At 40.6% G+C, this 18,359-nt stretch overlaps 1 protein-coding gene across 6 annotated transcripts in view; it reads left to right on the forward strand.

Annotated features, from left to right (window-relative positions):
- Positions 1-18,359, forward strand: part of USP32 (ubiquitin specific peptidase 32) — a 63,401-nt gene that overhangs the window by 17,879 nt on the left and 27,163 nt on the right. For all 6 annotated transcript variants that reach the window (XM_068210680.1, XM_068210683.1, XM_068210685.1 and 3 more), the window contains 6 exons: positions 1,525-1,652; positions 5,181-5,286; positions 5,794-5,912; positions 8,788-8,947; positions 16,333-16,464; positions 17,708-17,815. In XM_068210680.1, the coding sequence (XP_068066781.1) occupies positions 1,525-1,652; positions 5,181-5,286; positions 5,794-5,912; positions 8,788-8,947; positions 16,333-16,464; positions 17,708-17,815 (753 nt within the window). The remainder of the gene's footprint in view (positions 1-1,524; positions 1,653-5,180; positions 5,287-5,793; positions 5,913-8,787; positions 8,948-16,332; positions 16,465-17,707; positions 17,816-18,359) is intronic.

An 18,359-nucleotide genomic window follows, 5' to 3' on the forward strand; every position in this document is an offset into this window, starting at 1 on the left:
GTGAAGCACTTCCCTTCTCCTCCTCCTGGTTTGGGTGTTCATCAAAGCACCCCTCTGAAGGCACCAGTGACTCTGGGTGGATGTTAATGTGAAAGAATGGAATTTAAACACCTTATAAGCCAGGTAACAGTATGAGACCAACATTCTTCTGCCATGTAATTACAGCAGGCTCGTTTCAGTCAAACAAGATATGTGCTAATGGTAATCACCACTGTGCTAATTGATAGCTCTGGTGCTGTGTGGGTCACACTTGAGGTTTATCTCTTAGATACTTTGATTTTTTTTCCCTTTATGGTTAGAAGTACCCAGAATCTGTAATAAAAATTGAGAGGAAACATAACCCAATTTCTGTTTTTACACAGTTGTTAAGTGGAGCCAACTTCTGTTTCAGTGTTGACTCGGATTAAAATAAGAGAGGAATGTTTTAATATGATTTACTTTTAAGGATTGATTTTTGCTTTTGATGAATGAATTAACTGAAAAGCAGAAGTTTTACTGAGTGCTGGATTAAGCCCTCAAGTGCTCTGTTTTATTTTGGCTGACAAAAAGCTCGACAAGCCTTTGGCCATGGCGGTGTTGTTTCTGCCTGGCTTGTGATAGGGTAAGGAAAAAGCCTTGCTATAAATACAGTGACAGAGCTCCCGTGTGCAGCATCATTCCCCTGGTCTTCTGCATGGTAAATTGCTTTTTCTGCCCCACTCAGGAGCTTCCAGGAGGTCCTGTGCCATTCCTTACAGCTTGGCTTTGGGCAGAGGGCTTGTTTTGTTCCACGAGATCCTCCCCTTCTTAAACACTTTCTTAGAAAGTTGCTTTGTGCTTGTAAAATCTGAAGGCAGCACTGCTTTCCAGGGAGCTCCCATGCCAGGATGGGTGGGATGTCATCACATTTTCCACCTTTGCAGTTGTGAACAAGTTTGAACAGGTGTAGCTGGCAAGCAGATTTTGGCTGTGCAAGGGGATCTTGGGTGAAGAATTACATGTAGTCCAACATTTTTTCCTATTAAATCACACCTTCCTGCACTGTCTCATGAACTTGTAGTGGTGATAAAGTATTTTATTTGTTTTAATACAGAAAAGCAGACTGGTTAATAGATGAAACTGCTTGAAAGATGCTGTTGGAGCTGCTCTTAATAATATTCACCACTGTTGGTTGCAGAAAATTTCCCTGGCTTACGTGCAATGCAAAATTGATCATAAAGCTGCCTCATTTTCCTTTGTGTGACAAGAATGGTGCTGAATTTAGAACAAATTACAATCCACTATTGTAGTCAGAAAACTTAGGCAGTGAGCTGTTGTTCACATTGATGGTAACCACAGGTCTGCTTCCTTTGTCTCTTTTCAAGCAAGATTAGATTATTAGATCTCATTTTCCCACTCTTTAGGGGAAATCATGCGTTTAATTTCTTTGTGTCTTTTTATTGTAAAGGTAAACATAAGGAGTGGAGGATTTTGAGATTCCTTAAGCTATTATCTTTCTGTAACATCTTTATTGACCACATTTTTTTTTCTTTCCTCTGTTCTCAGTGACAGACATAGAACTGAAGAGGCTCAAAGATGCTTTCAAGAGAACTTGTGGCCTCTCCTATTATATGACCCAGCAGTGCTTCATCAGGGAAGTTCTGGGTGATGGGGTCCCTCCCAAAGTTGCTGAGGTGAGCTGTGAATTGCTGTTTTCCTGGGAAGCCAAAAGCAGTGGATAATGGGCAGCTGGGTGCTGCTGTGCGCGCACAAATGTTTATGGAGTTGATTGAATTGCTTCCCATTTCTTATGCAAGGTCACAATGCACCTTCTCTGCCTGGAAATGGTTTTCCAGACTTGGATTGTGGGTGGTCAGGGCTGTGCTGGGCTGTGATGTGCTCCCAACCCTATTAATACCTGGTAGATGACTTTGAAGTCAAATATCCTATCAAACCTAAATATCCAGATGTAAATTTGGGCAATTAAAAGATTGGGAATTTGTAACAAGACCACAATAACAGATTTTATTTACTCCAGAGATGCACTTGCTGTTGCTTCCTTTGACATTCCATTGGCTGTTACTTTGTTTTCTAAAGATGAATCTTTACAAGCTCTTAGAAATAAATTTGTTCATAAGAGATGCATGAATGAGCTGAATAATAACCAGAATCAAAATTTGCAACATGGATATAAACATATATCCATTTGTATATAGCTAAAAAAATAGTTATACCATCCTACACATGTGCAAGTTTAAAAAGTTATTTTCTTTTATAGAGTTGCCCCTTTCTTGAGAGAGATATCAAAATATTACTGCAAGAGAGACAAAGATTAGGGAGACCTTTCAAATGATCTCTTGCTCCATGTCACTTCTAGTCACAGCCTCTATTTTTGGCATCCTCAGAGCTGTTGACCTCAGAGGCAGCGTGCAAGTCCCCCAGTTTTATTTAGATAATGAGAGTGCTGAAGTGTTGCATTGCTGAAGGTTTTACACTCTGGCAGAGTTCCTTTTCCTCAGCTTAATCTTTTCTCCATTCTTTTTTTTCCCCCCTGTTTTTTCTAAATTTTGGCAAAGAGGATGATACTACTTTACTTCTGTAAACAGCTGGCTTTTTATGTGGGTGTTTAAGGCTTAGAGGAGAATTTGCAGTGGAAAAGGAGGGGTCTGATTTGCCCAGAGCTTAAAGCCTGTCTTCAGCCTGAATTTTTGAGTGTTTTCTGTTTTGAGAGTTGATAACCCCTAAGATTAAACAAAAAGTGTATCTTTCACAATTGGTTTGAAATAAAATATTGATAATTTTATGTTCTGTGCTAACTTGTACCTTTATATCCCTTTCAGGTCAGTATTAAGGATTAAATTACTGATTTGGTCACAAATAGATTCTGGGGTTTCAAATGTCTGCTGCCTGGTTTTTATTTTATTTTATAAAAATTCTGTCCTTTAAGACACAATTTTGGTGATGATTATCTCTTTTAACACTCATGATGGTTTTAGAGCAGTTCTTGGTTTCCAGGTGGTGAAATAAAATTAATGGAAGTCTTCTAATTGGTTTTTGATGACTTCTCATCAGAACTCATCTCAAAATTCGAGTACAAATTATGATGTACTTGTAGCATTCATACTCAGGCAGTGCAGCATCAAATCTGTGAGCTTGAAAACTGTAAATTGGGCCAAAATTGGGATTTCTATCAAGGGATGCTTTGTAATCCCTGGCTTCAGGCTGGGGAGAGGCAGGCAAAGTCATTAGGCAGCTAAAACCCTGAGTTTTCAGCCTTCCAGTCACTAAAAAAGATCATTTGGAGCCCTGGAGCTAGGCTGTGTGCTCTGCATGCTGTAAATAATGGTTTTTCATATCTGAGGAGCGAGAGGCCTTCAGGAAATTGTTAAATTAAAAACGCAGGAGTTTTAAACTGGACATGAAACAGAGAACTGAAACCAGTGGAACTTTGATCCAGCGATTTGGGTGATGGTCCTGCACACAAAACATTTTTTAAATGTTCAGGACAGTAATGTTCTGGGAGGATCTCTTGGGAGAATGGGGTTGAAGATGCTAATAAAAGGAAATTTAGAGATGTGTCTGTGTTGTTAAACTGCAGGAAAGCTGCTCAGGTGGTGGGAAGCATAAGCACAGCTTTGGTCTTTAAATCTTGTTATGCTCTTCAGCTGCCCATGAAACAGAACATGTCAGGCTTAAATTTTATTTTAAAAAGTACTATGTGTTTTATAATGATAGTAAATTTTACATTCTGAAATGAAGCTTGCTGTGATTCTGCCTGGGTGTGGCTGTTTTAAGGAAAGCTGCAACAGCATTAAGTAATTTTGGAAGACACAAAATTGCATCACATTTTGATGGTGCACGTTATCAGAAGTTTTCCAGATGCCACACCAACGTGAAAAAATGTGGAGAAATGATGTTGTTACAGGACTATTCAGTGTTTATAAACTCTTCCCAAGGAATGATTGAGCAGCTAAACTCCAAGCAATGCCAGCTGCCCGTGGTTGCAATTCCGTATATTAAATACTGATACATTGGACATTATCCATAGAATTCCTTCCCTCTGTTTATCTCATGAGCAATCCTTGTGTTGTGTTGAAATAATGTATAAATGTAATATTTGGTGCTCATCTGGTCTCGCAGCTGAGATGTACAAAGTTCAGCAGAAGTGAGCAGAAGGATATTTTAGCTGCATATTAAAAAAAAAAAGATGATTCCAGTGTAATGTGAAGGTAAATTGCTCACATGGGCAGTGTAGCCTTGAAGGCATTTGGTGAAGACAGAAGGATTAGACATAACAAGTGTGGAATTCAAATCTCTGCCTTGAAGCCTCTACAACTGTTGTGGCCAAATAAAGCACAAATTCAGTTTTCATAATTCAGCCCTACAAGCATTTGTAAGTGGATTAAAGTTTAGTAACAGAAGAGGCTGATGTGAGCCCCCTGTGGAAATGAAAGCATTTGGGTAATGCTGTGTCTCAGGGTGGGATGGAAGGGAGGGTCAGGGTGTTTTGTGGAGAATGAGATCCTGCTGTGCATGGATTGACATTACCCTGCCTGCAGACAGATTTTAGTAGTCCAGAGGGAGGGATGGATGGACAGACAGACAAGGAGAGGGTTTCTGCAGATGGCACAGCACTGCTGAGGCTGAGGAGCAGCAGTAAATCTGGTGTAGCCACTCAGTGTCAGGTGTTCCCTTCTCACCTTCCTGCCACCACAGCACTGTGTGGCTTGGCCAGGTCTAACCTTGCCAGGCCCAGGACTGGTTTTGTTTGGGCACTCCCAGTTCCTGGCTTAATTTTGACTTGTGGTGGAAACCACAGTGACTCACAGGGCTCTGGTGTTCCCCTCTCTGCTGCCAGCCTGCTCTTGGGGATTCCTGCTGCATCCCCTTGATGCCTTTGAGATTATCAGAGCCCAGCCTGCAGAGATTTCAGCCCTGATAAAGAAATCTGGGGAAACACCACCATGAGAAGTGAGAAGTGTCTTCACTGGAGGAGTTTTTATATTGCTGATCATGACTTGTACCTGTGTTTCACTAAATAAAGGCTGTTTGGTACCAGAAGAGCTACAAAAGGGTGACACAATTAATAATTGTAGTGTCTTTAGCTGAATGTGGGGTGATGAGCCTAAAAACCATGTAAAATGGAGCCTCAGTATAAGCTGCTGGTTTTACTTCTGACATCCCTGTTTGCCCTGGTTAACTTCTCTATTTTATTCTTCTAGGTTATCTACTGTTCATTTGGAGGAATATCCAAAGGGCTGCACTTCAATAACTTGATAGTTGGATTAGTTCTACTCACAAGAGGCAGAGAGGAGGAGAAAACAAAATGTAAGTGATGTAACTTCAAACAGTGGATTGTGAGTGTAAAATGTGACCATTTTACAGTGAAGATGGGATTTTTTGAACCATTTTTAGCTGTATTTTTGGAAATAAAGTGCACTTTTGTTTTCTGTATTCATCAAAATGAAATATTTGCCAAGTCATCATGAACGTCAGTGTTGGGATCCTACAGAAAGCCTGATCTGATGGTCTCTGTATGTGGGCAGAGGAAGGAGGATGGCATTGGTATTTTTCAAAAAATAAAGCAAGCATCTGCCTACTGGCTTCTGTTGTTTTGTCTTCTCTGTTAATCTGACTTGATAATACTCATTTTTCTTTTGATTACAGTGGTAAAAGAAAAGGAAGGTCTTGACCTAAACCTTGTGGACCTATATTGAACTTGGATCAACCTAAGTTTTTATCCCTTAGTTGTTGCACAGCCTTTGACATTCTCAGCCAGTTACAAACCTTACATTTGAAAAATGTCACTATTTACACATATTTCTATTTCCTCAGATATTTTCAGCCTCTTCTCTAATGAATCTGGGAGTTATGTTGTCCGTGAAGAGATGGAGAAGATGCTGCATGTGGTTGATGGCAAAGTCCCAGAGTCACTCAAGAAATGCTTCTCTGAGGTATGTCATGCACCTTTCCTCCTGTTGCAGTTACAAAAAAGTCAAGATTACCTTAAATAGCTTCTTTTTCATACTCATGCACGTATGGGAACAAATTGACCTTGTTTAAATGGAGTAAAAGCTCATGGGTTTTTTGTGTTGTGGTATTCCATGTAATTTACATTGATGAGAACATTGTTTAGTGTATAAATGCAAGCATTCGCTGTGCTCCTTGGAAAGAGATCATTTCCCAATGGTAATCATGTCATCAGGTGAATTTAAATACTAATATTGCTGGTGGGAACTTAGTCATTAGTGTGAGCATTTTATTGCAATCAGGGAAGAAATCTAGAACACAGAGCTGAGAAGAAAGAAAATCTGCACCCTGGATTTAAAAATGCCTGACAGCCATGGTTGCTTCAAAATAATAGTTTTATATTATTGCTTTTGTATCATTGTTCCTGCCAGAAGCTACAACATTTAATTATGCTTTAAGTTGTTTGAGAGATGTAATCTTTATGGAGCTTGCTGAAGTCCTCCTCTAAAGCAGAGCATCGGTACTTTGCTATGTTCATAGGTGATTCCTTGACTCCAGGGATCCTGATGAATTTTCAGAGTTTTTTGCTTGCCTTGTTATCAGATGACTGAGACCAGGAAAATGGAGATACCACTGTACATTCCTCTGGCAGAAGGATTGACCAGATTGACTGGAAGCTTTAATTGTGGCTATGTACTTAATTACTTCACATTTTATTGTTCTGTGTTGGAGATGGCTCTGGTTGTGGGCAGTGCCTGAGCCAGACTCTGATCTGGCCCTGGTGTCCTGTTGGCTTTGGAGGCAGTGATTGCATTCCTGAGTCCTGGCTGCAATCACAAATCCTGAGTCCACTGCACTTCTGGAGCTGACCCTCGGTGCCATTTCCTATTTATAATTTCCCATCAGTGTGGTGTGATGAATTGCACCCTACAAGTTAATTGCACTGTCCAAGAAATCCAGAAATACTTTCTGAAGCCTTGCAGGAAGATGAGTATCAATCTGGGCTTCAGAGCATTTTCCTGTTCAAGAAAATGCTGCATATTGATTTTTCTTTTAAAATGAAAATAGTGTAATAACCCACTCAGCAGGATTTACTGGGCTCTTAATCATCCACGGTCATTGCTGGAGAGTGAGAAAGTTCAATGTTCCTGCTGTGGGCCTTCCTGCCTGCCTTATGGAGGATGGGTTTGATTTCAAGGATGATGTTTATAGGCACTTCTGTTCATCAGAATTATTGCATGTACTCAGCTAGAAATAGAAGCTTTGGAATATGTCTGAGTTTCCCTTTTGTTTCTGAAATACAGGGAAAAAATTCAGTGATAACTGCATTGCTCAGGTCCCATCATAATTCAGCTGTAATCATTGCTTGCTTCAAATGCTTTCTTCCTCCTGTCCAAAGTTTTTCTCTTCCTCTTCATTGTCCTTCCAGGGGAAATTGGAGTTTTAATGACCCAGCTCTTGCTGCCTCTACAAAGAGCAGTGCAAAAAGTAGAGGGAAAAGGTGGAACAGAGTGAGAAAATGTTCTTTTCTCTTGATCCAAACTGTTGGAGAAATGGAAGAATAAGAAATCAAAGTGAGGGAGGTGAGGCCCTGGCACAGGGTGCCCAGAGCAGCCGTGGCTGGCCCTGGATCCCTGGCAGTGCCCAAAGCCAGGCTGGATGGGGCTTGGAGCAGCCTGGGACAGTGGAAGGTGTCCCTGCCCATGGTGACACTGGCTGGGCTTTAATGTCCCTTCCATCCCAAACCAGTCTGTGATTTGTTGGATGAAAATATAAAATTCTTTAGTCTAGAAAAAGAGGCATAAAAAGAATGAGTATCTGGAACTGAAACAACCCCCTGCAATGGGACTAGGAAGCAAATGTTTCAGCAGTGCTGGTGATGAACCATTGGAGCAGCCTGGCAAAGGGAATATAGTGAATTTTCAATTTTCTGCACTTGGCAGTTGCAGATAGTCCGTGGCCAAATGCAAATTGTTGGATTCTGTAGAGATGTAATTCAGTGAAGTTTAATGGTCTGTGATATGAGGGGAGTTTAAATAATCAATGACTTGAAACCTCTTCCACTTTGCAGACCCCTGTTTATTTCCCCTGGAGATGAGAATCTCCATATAATGAGTTTGTCTACTGATAATGGGTTTGCTTTTATTTGAGGTAGTTTTGTAGGTCCTGTAGAAATTAGTCTGCTGATCCCTATGGTTTCATGGCCACAGCTTGGCAAGGATCCAAATAAATGGTTTAAACAGCACTGGAATTGTGTGAATGTGTAGTTTTTATGTGTTCCTGAACAGGGAGCTCCAGGAGACGGGGAGTGAGGAGATCCTGGGAATGTCATGTTCACTTTTATGCTCCAGTGTGGGTTTTGGTCAGTAGAGGCAAAAAAGTCCACATGTTCCTGCAGTAATTAATCACAGCATCAATTATTCCCAGATCTGATTTTTCTGTGTTGTTTGTATACCTGCACAGATAGAACAGAATGTTTATGATTTTATGGCACCTGTTTTTTTGGTGCAGCAGAGCTGGTATCTATAATGATACATTTAAATTCATCAAAATAACTTCTGCTCTTTTGAATTGCAAGTAACCATTTTTCTTTTCATCCCTTTCACCTGAGGTTCAGAGTAAATGAGCTTCCAAAGGCTACACTGAGTAGGTGGCTGAAATGCAGAGAGAACTTAAAGTTAATTTCCCTCCCATTGCTGTTTCAAAAGGAAAGGGAAAAACAGGCATGGCTCCAAGCAGAAAAATTACATTAGCACTTATTTTTCTAGGAGATTGTCCCAATTTTTGTTCATGCAGCTGGATGGTTCCTATTTACTGGCAGTGAGAAAAACAGCTCCCATTTTCTGGTTTTTCTTGCAGGGTGAGAAGGTGAACTATGAGAAGTTCAGGGTTTGGCTGCTGCACAACAAAGACGCTTTCACCTTCTCGCGGTGGCTGCTCTCAGGAGGGGTTTATGTGACCCTCACTGATGACAGTGACACCCCAACCTTCTACCAGACCCTGGCTGGAGTCACACACTGTGAGTAAAGGTGCTTCTTGTCCTGCACATCTTAAAAAAAAAAAAAAACAAAACCCTGCCAGCGTTCACAGGCAGAATTGTTGTTCATTGAGTCTCCCTGTTCTGCCACGTTGGGCTCAGTGAGAGAAATTCCTTCTCTGAGCTCATCTGTTCTCTGCTTTCTGTGCTGGGATGTAAAATGTTGTGTACAAGGACACTGGGTTGTTATTTTTAAGAGATAATAATGCTGAGGCTACAACACTTCTGTAGAAGTTTGCTACCAAGCAAGCTAAAAAAAAAAGTATCTCCTGAAGTGGCTGGCTGGTAATACTGGGTTTATTTTTGGTCTTTGTAGTGGGTTGTAAAACTACTGAGAGACTTGAGAAAATAATATTTGCTTCAAAAATAAGTGTTACCTCTTAATTTGCTTCTCCAGTAAAATAAATAATATTCCTGGCATGTGGTAGAGTTAACTAAAGAGAAGCATCCTCAGGAATTGTCTCCAGAGAAGAAGTGCTTCCTTATGTCTATGTTAACGTAAAAGAAGGAACAGCTGGTTTTTAAATTAAATCCAAAACCAAAAGGCTGATAAATGACACTTGATGTAGCAGTGTAATGCAAACATCCATTCCATCCCTGAGGATCCCTGGAAAGAGGGAGTTGGTTGTGGAGGTGTCAGGGATCTGAGCAGTCTGGTTGTGTTTCATGTGCTCTCGTGGATTTTCCTCACACGTGTCAGTGTGGCATTTAATCCTCTCATGGGTGAGTTACTTGAATAAAGCAACACACCCTTTTTATCCTCTTGGTTTTAAATATGGGCACTCAAACTCTTTTCTGGCCATCTGAAATGAAAATGCATAATGAAGTCAGGAGTTTATGAACAGGTAATTTATTTGCATTACATGAAAGGCTGAAAGGAGACATTGCGGTTACAGAAAATCACGGAATATTCTGAGGTCTCACAGACAAGGTAGAGAAAGAGGAATGTGAAAAAACCCCAACCCTCTGAGTGTTCTGGAGTTCAGCTCTGGGGAGGATCTTGACCTGTGTCAGACTGAGATCTGCTCTTTTTCACGCTTTGAAATTGAAACTTTCAGAACAGTTTTTACTGGGCTTTTCACAGGTAGTTTATTTATACTGAAACTGAGGTTTGGGATTAAAAACAATAATTTAAATGTAACAGCTACTGTTTTAATAGATTTTATTTAACATTTATTGTTGTTCTCAGTTCCGGTTTTGATATCCCTGTCACTGGTACCATCGTGTCAGAGCTGGGATTGAGCTTTTCAGTGAATTCCAGAAATACATGGAGGTGACGTGGTTATTGTCCACAGAATTGGAAAGTTCACGTGACAGTTACGGTTTGGACCTCTAGATAAAATGAAATTTTACTGAATTCCCTTGTGATTTGCAACAGTGTAGGAATCTCATCCAACAGATGCAAAGCTAAGGAAAATGTAAGTGCTTGAGCACTTGGAAGTAATTCCAGCCTAATCAGGTCACTGCAAAGAGTAAGAAATTCAGTACAGAAGTATTTTTAACGCAGCTGAATGTGTAAAACACTGGGAGCTGTTGAAGGCTTGTTCTTAGTATTTTTCCTGGGAGAATGGTTGCCTTTGGAAGGACCAGGAAGTGAGATAATGTTTGGTAAACTGAGGCATACACCATAATACAGAGAAAGGGGGAAAGGTTTCCAGTTCCTTCTGTTGTAAAATGCAGAGTAATTTGTGCCTCTCCCTGGTGCAGTCAGGAATTTCTCAGTCCTGCTGCATCTCCTGGCACAAGCCCCAGACCCCCCTCCCCAGCCTTACCTCACACTCTTGCTTCCCATCCAACTTCTTGGACAATATGTCAGAGCCATAAAAAATGGCAGTGATAAAAATAGGGAGCGTTATTCCCTTTGATTTAGAAACAGCCCCCATTTCATGCACGGCATCAGTGACTCCATTTAAATTTGCTTAATGAGCCAGGCTATCAGGGAAACAAAGGAATACTAATTTTTCATTTGTAAATAGCATTTGTTTTGGTGTGCAGATGACTTTAATTACATTTCTCAACACATAATTAGAAATGAAATTTTAAAGTTACAGGAAGTTGCACACACTTGCTGCTTTTAATCAAATTTTGTTCCGTTTCACTTAAATCAGAAATATGAATAATTTTATTTGAAAGCTGCCAAAATAACTGGCCTTTGTTCCTAAAAAAAGCAGTTTCAGGGGTATGGATTTGTCTTATACCTGAGGAGCGACCAAGTGGCAGTAGTTTGGATTTTCTCCGTTCTCTAGTATGATATGCATTTAAATCCATTTAATCTATATTTTTTTTTTTGAAGCCATCACATTGAACAGCACTGTGGTGGAGCCTGTAAATCCCACATTTCTGTCACACTGACTCAGGGGACACCTCATTGATTTCCTTCATTTAGCTGGAAATGTTTTTTCTGCTGCAACATAGGTGCTGGTTGCCTTTTTTATGTGTCATTTTGGTGTGACTCAGTGTCATGCAATGGGCTTAGATACTCAGGTTTTCAGCCCTTTTCCATGGGGAAAATAATTCCGTTCATCAGGTTGCTGGTTTTGAACCGACAGAATGTTTAATTTGTACTTCTTTGTCACCCAGTTCTTGTGTCACTGAGCTCTCATTAAATAATACCCAAATTCCCCTTTGAATGGAAGAGACTCCTGTGTTGTCAGAAGAATTCACCCAGTTCTTTCTGACAGCTCTCAGCCACCGAGGTGCAGTTATGACTGCAATCAGTACAAAAAATCCTATTTTAGAATATACATTTATCCCTGTTTAGTGCAGTAAATGAGAGGAGCCCTGGGTAAGCAGGCAGGGTGGCTGAAATGGAAGAGGCAGGTTTGGAAACAGCACGAAATCCAAGCTGAACGTTGTGGAATGTTGTGCCAGAGCTGGGATTGTCAGCTCTGTGGGAGGATGAGATGGGAGCCTGAAAGCAAAGTGCACTGAGGGGATCCCTTCACTGTGCTGGCATGAAAAGGCTGGGTGTTAAATCCAGCTTCTGGAGCTGGGACACCCACTCTGGCAACGGGCATGTGTGGAAGGCACTGGAAGACAATCCTGGAGATTCTGGCTCTGTGAAAGCTGCTTTGAAGGGCTGGGTTCATTCTGTGCTGCCTTTCCCACGTGTGAGCTCCTGTGCTGTGCTCTTGACACCTCCCTGTTCCCACCTGGAGGCACTGGTAATCCTTACTCTGCTGCATGAACACCTGGGTGGCCGTGTCTGACACACACACTCACACAAAGCATCTCTCTTGGCTGAGGTTTTAGCCTTCCCTTCCCTCTGTGTTTGTTTTTAATTAGGAAGAGCACAAAGATGAAAGTCTGACAGCAGCCCAGCCAATAAGTAAAAGCCTCGGTGTCACTTAATCTGTATTTTGCCACTTGTTATCCTCTTAGTTCCGGGCTATTTTATGTCTTGCAAAGCAGCTCTCAGTCCCAGAGTCTTCTGGGGGTTAATTTGACAGGCACAAAGGAGAGTTTTTAGTGAGAACCGGTGGTTGGTGTCAGTTTGGGCTCCTGCCTGGCCATGAAGAGCCCTCCCTGCCAGCCCGGGCTGGGGGCTGCCTGGCGCACGCCATGGTGAGCAGGGAAGCAATCCCAGTCTGGTAAAATGTTGGGAATATGGTATGTTTCTGCTGCTGTGAGCCAGAGAGGATTGTACCCATAGGTGGGTAAATATTGAACTTTGCTCCTATACTGGAATACTTGGGGAATTCTGGTCGTGTAAAGAATTGTAATAAGCAGTGGCTGAAATGAAAACATGCTTTTAAATCTGTTTTCTAAAGCAGAAGATTATTCATGGCTTGGTATCTATGGAATATTTTAGAGGGGCATTTTGTGGGAATGGCATTAAAATGTAACATGGGGGTTTAGTGTTTATCACTGCCATGTACCTGGCTGTTGATCAACATTCTAAATTTAACTCATTTTTAGTAGTTTTACAGTTTTAGATGATATTTTGATTGAAAATGTTTATTTGTTCTTCCTTTACAAGTAGAGGACTGTGCTTCAGTTGTACTTATTATCATCCCTCTGATTATATTGGTCTAATTCTTAGAGAATTGGAACAAAAAAAAATAGTATTCATAGTTTCACAGATCTAAATTTTTGTATTTCTGATTTTTGTATTTCACAGATCTGATTTTTGTATTTCTAATGGGCAAGTGATGAGGGAGACATAAATCAGCATGTGGTAGTAAACTGCTTAAATTTCTCAGGTGCATCATGTCCATGTGACCTCAAATAATCATGTATTTCATTACCAAAATGAATAATTACTTGGCCTAGAAAGCCTGTGTGTCCTGAGGTTTTGGCCTTTATCATGTATGTAAAATACATCCTTTTAAGTAATCTGAGTGAAAGCCCAGTTTACAGTTTGATGTGATTTGAACAGACATTAGAGAAAAAAGTAGGTATTTTGAAAAGATCTTTTATCTGTACAAAAGCTCTGTGGAATGTGGTGCTTTGTCATGCACGGTGACATGTTTGGGTATTGAGTGTAGTGTGCCTTTCCCATGCTTCATTTAACTTCAGTTACAAATATGATTATGTGTATAATCATAAATTGCCAGAGATTTTTTTAATTTGCACTCATGGAGGAATAGATGGTGCACTGCATATCCTGAGACTGATTTACAAGATTATGTGAAAACTTAGTCTGGAGAAACCAAATTATGCAACAGCTGCTGCTCAGCTGCAGTTGAACTTCCCTGTGCTGCAGTCCAAGAAATGCTGCTCCACTTATCCTGGTGCACTGGGCTGCAGTTTGTTATAGCTGTGAATCAGAAATATTCTTTTGTCACATTTTTATTCGTGGTTAACCTGATTTGTGTAAGGCTAATCAGTGCTAAGAATGTTATTTACTACGTGGTTTTACTTTCTCAAGTGCTTGGCTCTTGTGCAGAAAATTAGTGCATTTGGGCTAGAATAAGAATGTAACACTTGTGCTAACACTTATCAGCTGTTCTTTTAAAGGTGATTATTTGAAAATTCTCTAAGTGACCAGGATGTCAGTTCAACCACTGAACAGAAACACAGACAAGATGCTTTCTGATAACCTTTTCTGTGCTGAAATAATAAAACAATGGAGTTACCCCTGTAGAAACATCTGTGAAGTACAAGCAAAATAAACCAGAATACAACTAACTTCTACTATAGATATTTGAGAGAGGTTCTCTGGCAAAATATTCTTTCACTTCTTAATTACTAAAGATAAATATTGCACCTGCCAGAGAAAGGTTTCTGCAGATTTACTCTTCAGTGAGGACGATTTGAACTTCCTGCTGGCTTTTGAATATTCTCAGTGTTGCATCACTTGAAGAATGAAGTGCAGCTCACACATTTGTTATTCTTCCTCCTTACAGAGGTGGATTAAAAGGAAGCAAAGTGATTTACATGGTCATGCACAAGAGGACATAAATAATGCTTTTGTGTTTGCTAATGAGAGCAGTAATGTGGAAGTGGAATTCCTGTAAATGGCAGCACAACCTCCCCTCTCCCATTGGTTGGGAAGGGGAAGAGCCCTGGGATTCTCCTCACATCTGTGATATTTCTGTGTGCTGATCTTTAAAGAAATAACTCCTCTATTCCTCTTTCTTGATTTCTAGTAGAATAATATTCCTTCATAAGTTCGGGTTGCTGCTTCCTCGTGTATTGGGGACAGACTTTCAGTAGGTGACAGGACATGGGCTAATGGGTTTAAACTGAGAGAGGATGTGAGGGAGAAAGTTTTTGTGATGAGGTGGTGGATTCCTCATCCATGGAAACATTCCAGGCCAGGTTGGCTGGAGCAACCTGATCCAGTGGAAGGTGTCCGTGGAGGAGGCCGGGGTGACCTTTAAAGCTCCCTTCCAACCCAAATAACTTTGTGATTGCACCCCAGCCAAGAGCCAGGGCATGGTCAAACAGATCAGGGGATTGATCCATCTGGGAAGGAGAGGAGAGGAGCAATGAAATGAGTTTTTCTTCTGGATCAGCTCTTCTCTCCCTGTGTGCATGCCCAGGAGCTGGGAGTGATGCCCTGAGGAACTGGGGGAGGCAGGGCTGGGGTTGTCACCTCTGCCACTGCTCTGAAGGCACACAGGAAAGGGACACTTGTCACTGATGTCACTTCTCCAGCTGGGCTGTCTAAAAACACCTTACAGGAACATGCAAACCCTTTCCACTCCCCCGGCTCCAGATATTTTATTGAGATTTCTCCACTCTCTCTGCTGCTGAGGGTGAGGGTTGTGTAAGTTTTGGTGCATCATATGATGCTCCTGCTGGGCAGTTACAACTACTTCATACTCACTGCAGGTTACCTAAGTTACTATTTTAAGTAAATTACTGCTACTAATGAGAGAAACGGGCAAAGAAATCAATAAAATTTCAATTTGACACAACTTTTTAGGTGGATCCCTTCAGTTCTTAAGCCTCACAGGATTATTATTGTTTCTGTGGACTAAACCAGGCCAAATAGCTCAAGTTAAACCTATTAGAAAACTGGCATGGATTTAAAGGCTCAGAACCATCTGGGAATGAGATCACACGTAGTGCTTCTTAATATAGACAGCTTTGTCATTACAGATCTATTTGAGAGCCAATTAATTGGCACTGACCTAAAGCACTGTTGTGACACACTTGCATATGTAAAAAGGTTAAAAGTATTGTTGGCAGAAATTTAATCTTGGTTTTTTTATGTATATATATATATATATTTAATTTCAAGGATAAAACATAAAGAGAGCATTTGTATAGAATGTTTTGAAGGAAAACACAAGTTCTTCCTCTGGCTATTTTTATCCATCCTTGCACCTTGTTTTATTTCTTGGGGTTGGGTTTTTTCCCCCTTTTTAAATTGCCTACTAAGTTCCTCTGCATTGTAGGTTTGTGTGACCATTCCCCAGTGTTTACTGTAAATTAAATAATTATAAATAATTCTATAGTATAAATAATGAAGTGAAGCAAACTATTTTATATTTGGAAAAAAAATGGATGCTGAGAGACAACATTTAAATGTCACATTAAAATTTAGCCTTATTACTGTATAAAAAAGCTAAAAATTTCAAATAGGAGTTTTTTAAGGGCAGCCAAGTGCTACATAATTATTTTTCATAAAAGATCTGGGGTTTTATTTTTTTTTTAATGCTACTTCACATCTTTATTGAGGATTTTAATACTGAATACCCTGGGAAAAAAAGACACTGCACATACAAGATGCCTGTTCAAATCACCAAGCAGGAATAAGTGAAAAATGAGGAGGCTCTAACAGTGGGAAAAGTTAATTTCTGGGTTTCTACACACTTGTGATGATGTTATTGATGGTGAACTCCTCGATGGCGAAGAGGTGAGGAGATTCTGTGGCCAAAGGAGGTAATTTGGGTTTCTTTCTGTTGGTTCTGCAGTGGAAGAATCCGACATCATCGACCTGGAGAAGCGATACTGGCTGCTGAAGGCTCAGTCGAGGACCGGGCGCTTTGATTTGGAGACATTTGCCCCCTTAGTGTCCCCCCCAATCCATCAGTCCCTGAGTGAAGGTATGGAGGGAGAGCAGGGAGGAACCTCTGCTGCCTTCCAGCTGCCATGGCTTTGACAGTGTCTGTTCTGAAGTGTCCTCTCAGCTTGAGGGACAGAATAATTCACTGAGTTCTGGAAAATCTCTGTTTGTTGGGAAATCTGGAGTTCTTTGTTGCTTTGTTATCAGTTGGCAGGAAATACATCAGATCTTATGTAGAAGTTGCCCTGTAGTTGTTAGTAATTTTTTTCTTAAGATTCTGTAAAGATAAAATAAACTGCTGGCCCTAAATGAGGGAAAACCAAGCATTTTTAAACTGACAAATGGGAGTTTCATCTACTGCATGACACCTCAGTGTGCAAGTCAGCTGTTGTATCATGCAGCCAATGAAACACTCCTCCCTAACAGAGTAAATTAAGGAAGATTTTATTCAGGAGACTCGGGAGATTTGTAGGTTGTTATTTCTACTGACAACCAAACAGGTCTGTCCAGTTGAAGTCACTCTGGTAATAACTGGAGTTGTCCAATTGCCACTTGCTGCATGACATGGGGACATTCAGGGACATTCCACTTGCACTCTGCAGTCCTGGGGTGACAATTGTTTTATTACCAAAAGCTTGGCTTTACTGATGAGTGGCAGCAGTAAGTAACAAATGGGAAAGTCATCTGCAGTGGTAAAAAATCAGAATTTATGTCCAGTTCTCTAGGGATAGATCCTCACATCCTTTTTTTCCTAAGTGATTTAAACTTACACAGCTGCTGGGGGGAAACTTGAATGGTTTCTGGTCATTCTTTGCCTTCTGTGGAGTCATTGTTGCTAAAAAAAAAATAAGTTATGGGATAAATAATGCTGAATTATTTGAACTCTTAAATGCTTTGAAGGCTGGTGGCTACAGCTCTTAGCTCAGGGCCAAATTTGCAGTGCAATTCAGTGATTTGCACAGGAATTTCTGCCAGGCACGTTGGAAGGTCTGGCCATACAGGTTCAGCTCCACTCTAAATCCGTCATTACAGGGAGGGTGTGAGGACCAGGCAGCTGTTCAGAATTCTTCATTCCCTCCCCACCCCTGGCTGGATCAGCCATGCCTGAGACATCTAATTCACCTTTAAATGGTCTTAGTAGTGCTTAATTACCTTTATTACACTTAATGAGAATAAATGACAAGTGTTTGTAGTTCTGCTTGCCCACGTTCCCCGTGAACCCCTCGTGGAGGTGCAGGGTGCCTCCCAGGTGCTGTAACAGGAGATGCTTTTGTGGTTTGCAGGTTTGTTTAATGCTTTTGATGAAAACCGAGACAATCACATAGATTTTAAAGAAATTTCCTGTGGGCTCTCAGCATGTTGCAGGGGACCCTTGGCAGAGAGACAGAAGTGTAAGTATGCAAAATTTAACTGTTAATTTGGGAGCGGTTTTTCAGTTTGAACAATGAGGTTTAGTTGTTTTTCACCTTTTGAGATTCTTTTCCCACTGAACAAGTCTGTGAAAAGTGACTTTAAAAGTTAAAAAAAAAAACAGAGGAATTTTAAATATCAAGGTTTCCTTTTATAAAGGATGATTAAACCTAATTTCATATATTTTGCAGCTTATCAGTAGTTCCATGTAAATTATCTAACTGGGAAAAACTACATTTCAGAAGTTATTTTTTCAGTGTTCTGCATTTTGAGGCAGAAATGTGTATCTCAATATAGAAAGTGCAAACACTTAGCTACTCATTATCTATAATAGAAAACAAATGTCCTATTTGATTGTCTTGTGGTAAATAGCATGTTGTGGCTTTTCACTGCCCAGTTCCCAGCTGGCTCCCTGCAAGGTTCCTGTGTTTTGAAACACTTTTTGTTCCCTACTTCTCCAAAACCACATTGTTGCAACTTCCAAGCTGTAATTCCCTGGAAATTTCTGGCTGCACATATGTTCCC

Source organism: Anomalospiza imberbis, chromosome 20, assembly GCF_031753505.1.
Source record: "Anomalospiza imberbis isolate Cuckoo-Finch-1a 21T00152 chromosome 20, ASM3175350v1, whole genome shotgun sequence".
Lineage (NCBI taxonomy): Eukaryota > Metazoa > Chordata > Aves > Passeriformes > Viduidae > Anomalospiza > Anomalospiza imberbis.